General features: G+C 33.9%; 1 protein-coding gene across 1 annotated transcript in view; it reads left to right on the forward strand.

Annotated features, from left to right (window-relative positions):
- NEK1 (NIMA related kinase 1) overlaps positions 1-12362 on the forward strand; it is a 226475-nt gene that overhangs the window by 156331 nt on the left and 57782 nt on the right. The window contains exons 30-33 of the mRNA XM_081812908.1: positions 4828-4979; positions 8773-8981; positions 10218-10348; positions 10840-10972. Of these exons, the coding sequence (XP_081669034.1) occupies positions 4828-4979; positions 8773-8981; positions 10218-10348; positions 10840-10972 (625 nt within the window). The remainder of the gene's footprint in view (positions 1-4827; positions 4980-8772; positions 8982-10217; positions 10349-10839; positions 10973-12362) is intronic.

Below are 12362 nucleotides of genomic sequence, written 5' to 3' on the forward strand. Positions count from 1 at the left end.
TAATCTCTATCATCTATAATGACCACAAATTCCATTGTGCTACTATGGTAGATATAATATTTTAACTAATCTATTTTTGTTGGGCCTTTAGGTTTCAATTTTTGTTACAGTAACCACCTACATCTGTATCGTTGACAGTAGCCACAATTATTTTCATAAAATAAATTTATGTAAATGGAGTTCAAAAGTTATATTGTATATTGACTGATTTCCCTTTAAGAAATAGCTTATAATGCCTCAATAGTATGTAAGAGTGTGGACTCTAAAAAGCACCAACTGTTATCATTCACTTAAAAATTGTGTATTTAGTGAGTAATGATATTTTTAAAAATTTGTGTTTCTGTGTTTACCAGTGGGGTTGGACATTTTTCATGTATTTAAGTCTACATGAGAATGAATTACCTGAATTCTTTTGTCCTTTTTAAATATGTCATTTTGATTTTCAATTTAATTTTCAAATTGGATATGTTTTTATTTTTTGGAGTGTTTTCTTAAGCTTATTTTAAATGTAGAGATTGTGAAATTCTCTCACTTGTCTAATAGCAGTCAAACTTTCAAAGATAATAAACTGAAAACAAATTTATGATCTTCAGAGTTTGAGAATAAGACCTATTTATGGTACAGACAAGGATTATCCTATAATTCATGTACTTTCTTTTGTAGTAAAGGTGTATAGCTAACTGTCTTTAGCCCAGAGCTTTTGAATAACTTATTTCTGTGTATAAAGTTAACATTCCTCGCATAATACAATTTATTATTTGATTTTCTTTCATGGCCTTAGTTCAGCCTTAGTAGTTCTACGGAAGTACTTACTTGGGAAGTAAGCACAACAAAGCAGATTTCGTGTAGGGGACTGACTGTGAGGGGGAGGGGCAAGAAAAAACCCTAGAAAATCAAAGCGATTTGTAGCCGTTTAAGACAAGGACAGAAGGCCATACCTGTCTATCCCTTAAATCTTTGAGGTCATGAGGGGCACCTGGGTGGCTCAGTCGTTAAGCATCTATCTTCGGCTCAGGTCATGATCCCAGGGTCCTGGGATTGAGCCTCGCATCAGGCTCTCTGCTCAGCGGGGAGTCTGCTTCTCCTTCTCCCTCTGCTGCTCCCCCTGCTTGTGCTCTCTCTCTGTCTGTCAAATAAATAAATAAAAATCTTTAAAAAAAAGTCTTTGAGGTCATGCGCATTCATCACTGGGCCAAAATGGTGACCTTGAAATATGAAGAAAAGGTAAAAATTATTTATAACCATTTAAATAATGTTTACTAAATGGAATAATTTGAGCTCTTACAAAGATTTTTGTTAAAATTCTTTTTAAAAATGTTGTTATGCCACTTGTCTTCTTTTTTTTATTAAAAGAAATCCTCCTTGTACTTTGAATCTAACCTCTCTCACCTTCTCAAGAATTTACTCGTTTACTTTGGTCACACTAGCTTGTATCATCAACTTTTTCCTCTATAATGGATCATTTCCTCAACATGCATATTCTAATAAGTCCCATCATAATTAGCAAACTTCTCATGAGAACATGCCCTTCTCTAGCTACCACCCCTTTCTCTGCTCCCTTTTACAACCAAACATCTTGAGTATGTTATATCTTTACAGTCTCCACTTCCATTCACTTCCAGATACATTCCAACATGACTTTTAGCCCACTCCTCCATTAAAATGGCTTTTGTCAAATCAATTACTAGTATATTGCCAAATTCCCAGTACCTTTTTCTCTCTCACCTTTCTTGACTTTTCTTCTTCCAACACAGTTGATACACACTTTATTTTTAAAATAGTTTTATCTCTTGGCTTTCTTTATATCATATTTTCCTCTGCACTCATGAGTCACCCTTCAGTCTCCTTTATTGGTGGCTACTACTCTAACAGATCTCTTTAAAAGGTTGTGTATTCTTGGGCGCCTGGGTGGCTCAGTTGGTTAAGCGACTGCCTTCGGCTCAGGTCGTGATCCTGGAGTCCCTGGATCGAGTCCCGCCATCAGGCTCCCTGCTCGGCAGGGAGTCTGCTTCTCCCTCTGACCCTCCCCCACCTCATGTGCTCTCTCTTTCATTCTCTCTCTCTCAAATAAATAAAATCTTTTTAAAAAAATGTGTATTCTTCTATCATCATGTAAAATGTTCTATAAATGTCAGGAATTAAGTCAAATTGGTTGATAGTGCTGTTCAAATCTTCTTTATCTTTACTAATTTTTTTGTCTGTTGTATCTAGTTATATCATTTGTTGAGAAAAGAATGGAAAAAACTATATAATTATCTGTCTTTTCATTTGTGTCAATTTTTGTTCCATGTATTTTGAAATTTTTTTATTGAGTGAATAAAAATTTAGTATTACTATTCCTTCTGGATGAATTGATAGGTTTATTGTTATGAAGGGTCCCTTTTTGTTTGATAGTGTTGTTCATCTTCTGTGTTCTTACTGATTTTCTTTCTACTTGTTTATCAGCTACTGAAAAAGGAGTATTGAAATTTCCAGTCAATTGAATGTAAATTAATAATCTTTATATCTTCTTGATAAATTGCCTTCTTTATCATTATGAAATGGCTCTCCTTATTCTTGGTCATATCACCTTCTTCTGAAATCTATTTTGTCTGGTTTTAGTATAGCCATTCCAGCTGTCTGATGATTAGTATTTGTAAGGTGTATATATATATTTTACCTTCTTGTAATCACACTGATTTTTATGTAAAGTAGATTTTTTTGTAGCTGTCACGTTGTCAAGTCTTGCTTTTTAACCAGTCTGACCACCTCTTTTATTTAAAGTGATTAGACCATTTACTTTTCATGTAATTTTTGATATATTATTGGTATGACTGAGTTTAAACCTACCATTTTGCTATTTGTTTTCTATTGGTCTCATCACTTTTTCTGTTCTTATTTTACTTTTATTCTCCCTTCTTTCAGATTGAGTATTTTTAGCATTTTATCTCTACTATTTGCCAATACAGACCTTTTCAAAAACTTAGTTGTAATTCTCTGCTTTCAAGATGCAGTTTTAGCTTTTTACAGTCTTCCTTCAAATAATATTATACCACTTCACATATGACATAAGAACCTTTTCACAGTGTACTTCCATTTCCACCCTCTTGTCTATTCTTTTGGCATTGTTGTCTTGTATTTTACATCCACATGTAAATTTTTATTGTTTTTGCTTTAAATATTCAGGAATAACAGACATAGCCCCTGTCCACCAACCTATGTGGTTCTCTTCATTTTTTGAGAAAAAGTAGAACTTAACCAACAACAAAAACATCTAAAAAATCTTATCAAAGAAGACTGTGAACATGAAGCATTTTTAATATAGGACAGATAGCTGTTGGACTGATGGGTGCATAGACCCATTCCAAGAGGAAAATTGCCAAATTACATACCTCTTGAAATTTCTTTCTACTGTATTATTTCATGTTAGGTTAGGAAAGCTATTTTAATTAGTGAAAGGAATAAACTAAAATTGAGATTTTTTTTACAAGGATTAGAATTTATCTCAGCCTAAAAAATATTACATCTTTATAGAGTCCCCTTGAATTTAGGTATATAATGCATATATGCTATATATTTTTGATTTTAGCATCTACCTGGAGAAAATGTTACTATATGCATATTTTGCACACTGCTGGTTTATAATATACATGGTTCAAATAATAAACAAGTCAAGCATAAATTCTGCCAACAGTGGGAGATTCAGCAAAATAAGTATCTTCAGTACCATCATTAAGTGTTTTAACAAGCAATGTATCGTCACCATCTTGTAGTTCATAACTATTTTTTTCGTGTGCTGTAATATGTAAATTATGTTCAAATAATGGAAATCTATTCTTTTTTATTCTCAAAAACAGATTGTACCAATTAAATTGGCAAAGTATATAAATTTTCATTAATATGCTAAACATTGTGTTTTCTTCACAGTCCCCAATCTGGTGTAGGATTCTTACCAGGGCCTTAGGAGTTAGGTTTCCCAAATCTCACAGGTTCCTTTATGGTTATTAACCGAATTCTGAGGCTTATGTATATAGACATTTGTTTCATTGTCCTGTCTGTCCATCACATTCTAATTGCTGATAGGTTGGTGGACAGGGGCTATTTCTGTTATTCCTGGTCTTATCCAAACAAATTCAAATTTTAAACACCTCAACTGTACATTGTTTTTTTCTCAAGTCAGTTTCTTCTCACCTGCTGCCATAAATGATTCTCGGTATGAACATCAAGTACCTGTCTTTCTAGCCTTGCCTTCTTGTGGGAAAGGCTCCAATTACAGTCCCTTGTTCATGGAAGTGATATTGGACTTTTTTATTTTGCACTAATATGAAGTTCCTTATTTAACCATTGTTGGCTACCCAGCAGGCCCTATGATACAGAGGGCCACTAATTATGTGTGATAGTGCTTTGCCAAGCTTCAGACTAACTCAGTTCAGGATTTGGGGAAAATATATGGGGAAGATTGGCCATAGGAAAGTGTGAGAGAAAGAGAGACAATAAAAGAGGGACAGTGTGGGTCTTGAGTAAGAAGGAGCAAATTGGCAGTTTCTGGCACTGCCTGATTTCTGACAGATTTCTAATTCCATTCCCTGGGCATACCCCAACTAAACACCTCTTCCTGCCTTTTAATGGTGACTTAAGTGAATCCCTACTGGTTTAGTTTACTCACTGAAAAAATACAGAGCTGAAATTCAAGAAAATTAGGTTCTAATCTTAGACGAGTCACCTCTGGAGCTTCTAACTCTAAATATATGATATAAAATAAAAAATTAGTATTAGCTCTAATTTTTTTAGTTCATTTTTATTTTCTAATGATCTTACTCCTACTAAGAAATCTGTTGACTTTTTTAGATGTTGAGGACATGTTCACTTCCAGATCTCTCAAAATTGTTCAGAACACTGATGGATGTGCCCACTGTAGGAGATGCATGTCAAGACAATCTTGAAATAGATGAAATTGAAGATGAGCATATTAAAGAAGGACCTTCTGATTCTGAAGACATGTGAGTTTGATGTCATTAATAAATACTAGCACTAACAGAATTTCTGAGTTTATGTGAACTCTAGAGATGTAACTCACCTAGACAGTTTTGTTTTGTTTTTTTTTTTTAAGATTTTATTTATTTATTTGACAGAGACACAGCGAGAGAGGGAACACAAGCAGGGGGAGTGGGAGAGGGAGAAGCAGGCCTCCCATGGAGCAGGGAGCCTGATGTGGGGCTCCATCCCAGGACCCTGGGATCATGACCTGAGCCGAAGGCAGACGCTAAACGACTGAGCCACTCAGGCGCCGCCACCTAGACAGTTTTAAAAAATTATCTGTAACTGATTTTTCACCACTCCTTTGCCTTTTTACAACATATTTAAAGTATAGTCATGTAAGTTTTGATATGTGTATTTGCCTCTAGGTAATATAATGACTGACTCTCACTTGAGGAATATGAGAAAATGCTTTCTGTGTGTGCTTTCTGTCATATTCACCACTGAGCATCTAGCACATTGACTTGTCCATGGTACATGCTTAATAAATATTGCTTAAATGAAGGAGTATTAGCAGGATAATGATTGTTTAAAAGTTTAACACCACATGGTACAGGGATTGCAATGGAAAATTGTGAAATATGAACTATTCTACAGTTCCCCAGGGAAAAGAGCAGAAAGCCTCTACATCTCTCTCCTGCCATGTATGATTTCAAAACCATGACCGTGGGAAGTTAGCAGGTAGACTAGTTGTTTTGTTTGCATACGTGTGTGTACATGTGTGTTCTGCATGTAACTTATTTGCTTTCACAAAATTCCTTTCTTCATGATTCATAGGGAATCTAGAATCCAAGAGGCAAATTTAACCAACACTTCTGAGAACTATAGGAAGTGATAGCCCCTTAGACAGTACAAGTAAGCCCTCCCCCACCAGACAAATGTTACCCAATATGGGGGGGGTGGGAAATAAAGTGTTTGAGAAGGTATAGTGTATTCAAATCATCAGGAAAATACGGTATAAAATATTGGGATTTTTATGATTTATTTTCTGATATTTTTGAACTTAAGTTTCTACATTTGATGTCTTTTAATAGAAAAAAACTGTGCTTGGATATGATCGATATCCAATTAAACATCAGTCTAATGATTTTTCCCCCCTATGTTGTTAAGCCAGAGCCACCGTATCTGGCACATATTATTTTCTGGTTTTTTGTTTGTTTTTCTTAAGCCTTGACTCTTGTTTCTTAAATTTTTAACCAAACTGTGTCTATTAAAAGTTTTGCCCCCGCCTTTTCATCTTTCATAGAGTTCTTTATATTTTTGCTAGTGTCCTCAGATTTTGCAGGAAGTTACCCTTTTATCCTTGTTTTCTTCTGCTTGGCTGTAGTCATAAGCACTTTAACTGTGTGTTTTTATTGAGCTTCTTGGAGAACATGACAATGTATCAGCACCTTTATGGTTGACAGAGTACTAGGTAACAGTTTTTCCTAAAAGTTTATTTAAAGTCATCAGTTTTTATCTGACTGCACAGTAACGTGTTTGTGGCTTGTGTTCTTTTAATTACTAGTTGATGACAGAATTTTATTTTTAAATTTAAATTAGAAGTTTTTAATATTAACTTAAAATTTTGAAAACCAAGTTATTATTATTTTTTTAAAGATTTTATTTATTTATTTGATAGAGACACAGTGAGAGAGGGAACACAAGCAGGGGGAGTGGGAGAGGGAGAAGCAGGCTTCCCGCCGAGCAGGGAGCCCAATGTGGGGCTTGATCCCAGGACCCTGGGATCATGACCTGAGCCGAAGGCAGATGCTTAATGACTGAGCCACCCAGGCGCCCCCCAAGTTATTTTTTAAAGTAAGTTAATCCATACCAGGAAATTTTACTTGGTGTTTTCCTTGGGATTTTTTTCTCTTTTTTTGGTCCAAACTTCACTCAAGGTCATATAATAAGAAAATCTGCTAAAATGTGAATACAGGGCCAGATTTTAAAATATATCTTTCAAAAAGATGTTAATCTTATACTTTTCTTATAATGGCAGACTTGGCAGCCCCATTTACTTCAATACCATCTGTAGTAGTGGGCACTAATTCCTCTGGGTTGGCCATAGGAAGATTTTATCAACAGGTCATTATTTAATCATTGTTGTAATGGTACATAGCGGATGTGCATATTATGTTAGTCTTGTAATTAAATATAAAGTTAAATGCTACTAATAGGATGATCCAAAAAATTAGACATACTCTCTTTCTCATTCTAATTAGATGCTTTGCTTTTCTATACCTGCTACAAAGTCAGAGTGTAGAAGTTTGTACACATAAATAGAAAATATAGATATTTCTACTTTAAAAGAGTATTTTCTTTTCCATTAATGGAAATTTTATTTAAGATGTTGCATAATACCATTTCTATTTTAGCTTTTTAGTAAATACTTATTTGATTGGAATCTAAACTTGAAGGCTTTAATCAGCTTTTGTGTCCTGTTCAGCATCACTTTTCTGGTGGATGAAATCCTCAACATGGGTACAGAATCTCTTTCAGAAGACTTCACTTATCTAAAATATAAATTAACTCTTAATCTACAGACTTTTCCCTATGCACACCACTTTAGGAGAAAGAGGCAAATCATAAGAGAAAGTTGATGAATATGTTTTTGGGGTATTGTAGAAGTGGTGAGAAGACCTAGATTTCAATCTTTATTAGCTATTTATTGATTGTGTAGCCTTGAGCAAATCATTTAAACACTTTGATTCAATGCCCATGTCTCTAAAATGAGTTATGAGTTATGTGTAGATAAAATTTTAGTAATAGGATAAAACTGCTTAATAAACTAAAGTACTATATAAATTGAGGGTATTATTTGCATAAATTAATTCCAGCATCTATAATCCCTTGAAAATAAAATTAATATCCTGAGCACTGCCTTGGAAACAAGATAATCCAGTGAAGATTATTATGGTTAGTATCTAATTATTCAGTAAAGTCCATTTGTTATGTATTTTAGAAATGTTTTCAAGAATAAACATCTAAAGATAAGATTTCTGGTGTTTATTTTATTCATTAGATCATCCTATTAACCTGAATGTATAATTCCCTAAGTGTTTCCGTTTCTAAAAGTTCAAATGTCCAATGAGTGTTTATATGGGAAGCCTGTCATATAGTATACTATTACACATCCACACAAAGATTTTGCTAAATGTTCAAAATTACCTAGAAGAAAAATATTTGAATATTAAGTATTTTTTTTAGAAAGCAAGTAAAAAGTCTTTTTAGTCTGGCCTCTTAAAATACTGAAACATTTTTTCAAAGTTTAAGAAGTGAATAATATTGATAGTTATGTGATTCTGTTTTAGCAAGTCAGGATCATTTTATTTTTTTTAATATTTTATTTATTTATTTGACAGAGAGAGACACAGCGAGAGAGAGAACACAAGCAGGGGGAGTGGGAGAGGGAGAAGCAGGCTTCCCACGGAGCAGGGAGCCCAATGCGTGGCTCGATCTCAGGACTCTGGGATCATGACCTGAGCCGAAGGCAGACGCTTAACAACTGAGCCACCCAGGCGCCCCAAGTCAGGATCATTTTAAACAAGTCATCTGCTGGCTTATGTATTCCAGAATATGTGCCATGTGCTATATTTATAATTGTATTAATCTTCATTTACTTTGTTAAAAACTACTATGTAGGTTTTTTCAGATTTCTTTTTATCCACTATTAGTACTTTTAAGCAGAAAGGAGTGCATGTATATTGAATTGAAGTAAAATTTCAAAATAAGGTGACATTTTGGTAATGTTAGGTTTAATTTTTGAAATTTCAGTGTTTTTGAAGAAACTGACACAGATTTACAAGAGCTTCAGGACTCTATGGAGCAGTTACTTAGGGAACAACCTGGAGAAGAATACAGTGAGGAGGAAGAATCAGTCTTAAAGAACAGTGACATAGAACAGACTGCAAATGGGACAGATCTGGCAGATGAGGATGACAATCCCAGCAGTGAAAGTGCCCTAAATGAAGAATGGCATTCAGGTACGTTGTCATGATCGTGGGACTTTTTTTTTTTTTCAATGTATACAAATATTTCAAGTTGAGTATATTTTTCTGATACCTGATATGAATGAACAGTTTCCAAATTTAAATAAAACTGAAGTATGCTTCTGTGTCTCTGACTTTTATTTATTCTTTTTCTTTTCACACAAATGCTCATATACATTTGTTCCATTTCCCATTAAATTTTGGAAATGCTTTTGAAGCATTTTTATTGCTTTCTTATCTTTCTTGACTTATTTTTCTAGTACTAAAGATAACAGCCTAGTTTTCTTTTTTTTTTTTAATAAAGATTTTATTTATTGACAGGGACACAGCGAGAGAGGGAACACAAGCAGGGAGAGTGGGAGAGGGAGAAGCAGGCTTCCCGCCGAGCAGGGAGCCTGGTGCAGGGCTCAATCCCAGGACCCTGGGACCATGACCTAAGCCAAAGGCAGACGTCCAACAACTGAGCCACCCAGGCGCCCCAACCTAGTTTTCTTAGCACTTTATATTATACAGAGAGCTTCCACATACAGTGGTTAACCAGCAGGGTTAATGCTAAAAGCAGTTTTTAAAACCTTGACTTTTTTTTTTAAACTGTTCTTTGTTCATAGCATTACCCCTAAGATGCATAGAAAATATGTGTATTTCAAGAACTATATAATGTTTATTTGGGAAGAAGAGTTAATGTGAAAAGGAACAATTCTTCAGTAACTTTGTCTTTTACTAGAATGTATCCAAGTGTCTTGGACATATTCACGACATAAAACATATATAGCATTTATAATACTTTCTAAATGCTTTACTAAAGTTTTATGATATGTAGCGTAAGTCATCTGCCTCCTGCATGATTTTTCATGTTTTGGTCTATGTTTAATGTCAACTTTTTAAAAACAGGGTTGGTTTGCCTGAGTGCAGAACATATGGGTATGCTTTTTTCATTTTTTGCTCCATTAGAATGTTTTTATTCTAACCTGGTTTACTGTTTATGTCTATAAAAGAAGAGATTCCCAAAGTAACAGTCTTGTTAAGACATTTATATACATTGATTTCCTACATAAAAGGCAAAAATTGTAATGACAAAAACCTTATATTGAAAGTACAAGTGGTCTTTCAGTGACATCACTCATCAAAAAGAATTTTAGTCTGTTAGGGTAAGAATTATTTTATTCATTCTTTATTTTTTAAAGATTTTATTTTTTTGTCATAAAATATCTTTTTATTTCTGTTTTTTAGATAACAGTGATGGTGAGATTACCAGTGAATGTGAATATGATAGTGTCTTTAACCATTTAGAGGAACTGAGACTTCACCTGGAGCAGGAGATAGGCTTTGAAAAATTCTTTGAGGTTTATGAGAAAATAAAAGTAAGTAAAATGTCAATTAAAACATTTAAGTTTGGGGTACCTGCCTGGCTAAGTAGGTGGAGCATCCAGTTCTTGATATCAGGGTCATGAGTTCAAGCCCCACCTTGGATGTGGAGCCTACTTTAAAAAAAAAAAAAAATTAATTTTGAAATATGCTCTTTTTGGTTTTGTTTTTCTTTGTTTTGTTTTTTTTTTTTAATATTTATTTGAGAGAGAGAGCATGAGCAGGGGGAGCGGCAGAGGGAGAGGGAGAAGCAGGCTGCCCACTGAGCAGGGAGCCTGATGCGGGACTCGATCCCAGTGGGATCACGAACTGAGCCAAAGGCAGATGCTTAACCGACTGAGCCACCCAGGTGCCCAAAATATGCTCTTTTTGAATTACTAGTGAAATGTCAGTGACTTTTATAGGTCAGTAGATTTATTATAAATAATCAAGTCTCTAGAGAAAGTTAATATTCATATATTAATTTATATTTGGAAATTTGGTATAGGCTGTTCATGAAGATGAAGATGAAAATATCGAGATTTGTTCAACAATAGTTCAGGATATTTTAGGAAATGAACATGAACATCTTTATGCCAAGATTCTTCATTTAGTCATGGCAGATGGAGCCTATCAAGAAGGTAAGATTTCCTCAGTCTTTATATTTTAAGTAAATGTGCAAAAAACAGGATGACAAATGTAAATTGCTGAGCTTTTTATCACATGTGTTTTGGTGAGATCTATATTGGAATCATACCCCAGTACTAATAGCAATTATAAAATTAACCATGTCATATACTTTTAGTGATTCTATCATTTTTATTGACTTAAGTCCTTTAAGTTCATATTTTTACTTAATTTATAAGTAACATTTGAATGAGATTTTTTTGAAAGACTCCTTATTGGACAGCTCTAGAAATTAGAATACTTTCTTATCAAGGATGTAGAAGTAAACTTTTAGACATACATGCTTCAGCAATATGTACAATTTCTCCTAAGTAATACCAAATATAGTCTCTTCCATTCACAGTAGATGGAATTCATTTATAGTGATTTGAATGTAAACCATTTTTATATTTGGAAAATATTTACCTATAGAATCACTTAAAATATATTAGAACTTTACTGAAAATTATTAAAGTTAAAAATGGTGTTTCCCCTTAAATTTAGTCAAGAGCACTAAACGTGGTACCAGACCAGTGGGTATAGTCCTGACTCTGACAAGCTGGTAATGTGACACTATGTGATTTATTTTAAGTTTCAGTTTCCACTGCTATGAAAGTTTGGTCACCATTTTAATGCACTATGAATTGTTTTCAAAGTACTTATCAAGTGCTTCTTATAGCCTCATACTTTATTACTATGGACATTAAAAAACAGTCTTTGCTTACATGTTGAATTTGGAAGATGAGACATAAGTATATGAAAATGTAAAACTGTATATAAAATGCGTATTCTAAAATACTTTTCAGTGCAGTAGGAATTGGAGAAGGGAAGCTTGGATTATCAAAAATGGAAAGAAATGTAGAGCCATAATAACGTGTCAGAAAACAGTGAAAATTAATGTATATTAGAGTTAATATTGGAAGCTTCTTATAGAAAATAGTCTTCATTGTATGGAAGTGTTGAATCACTGTATTGTGCACCTGAAACTAATATTACACTGTTAACTAACTGGAATTTAAATTTAAAAAAGAAAATTAGTCTTTGTGATTAGATACTGTGAAGCGTTTAAAATACATAGAGGAAATCATTGAAGGTTTGTGAACTGAAAGAACTGACGGAGTGAAGGAGATGTTTTATAAAGTTCAGTCTCGTAGTAGTATTCTGGATAACTTGGAGAGTCCTAAGATTGCAAATAAGATCTGTTTTGAAGCTGTAGATGCCTTTGGGCACAAGATGGTGAATACCTGGATTTAGTGTTCATACGAGTGGAGCGTTAATATTCAGTTCAGGTATTTCAGAGCCAGGCTTTTAATAAAAATATTTGATATTTTGACTCATGAAAAATCAAGTTTCCAAAAAACAAAT

The sequence above is a fragment of the Leptonychotes weddellii genome, chromosome 2 (assembly GCF_054177405.1).
Source record: "Leptonychotes weddellii isolate Sample4059 chromosome 2, ASM5417740v2, whole genome shotgun sequence".
Lineage (NCBI taxonomy): Eukaryota > Metazoa > Chordata > Mammalia > Carnivora > Phocidae > Leptonychotes > Leptonychotes weddellii.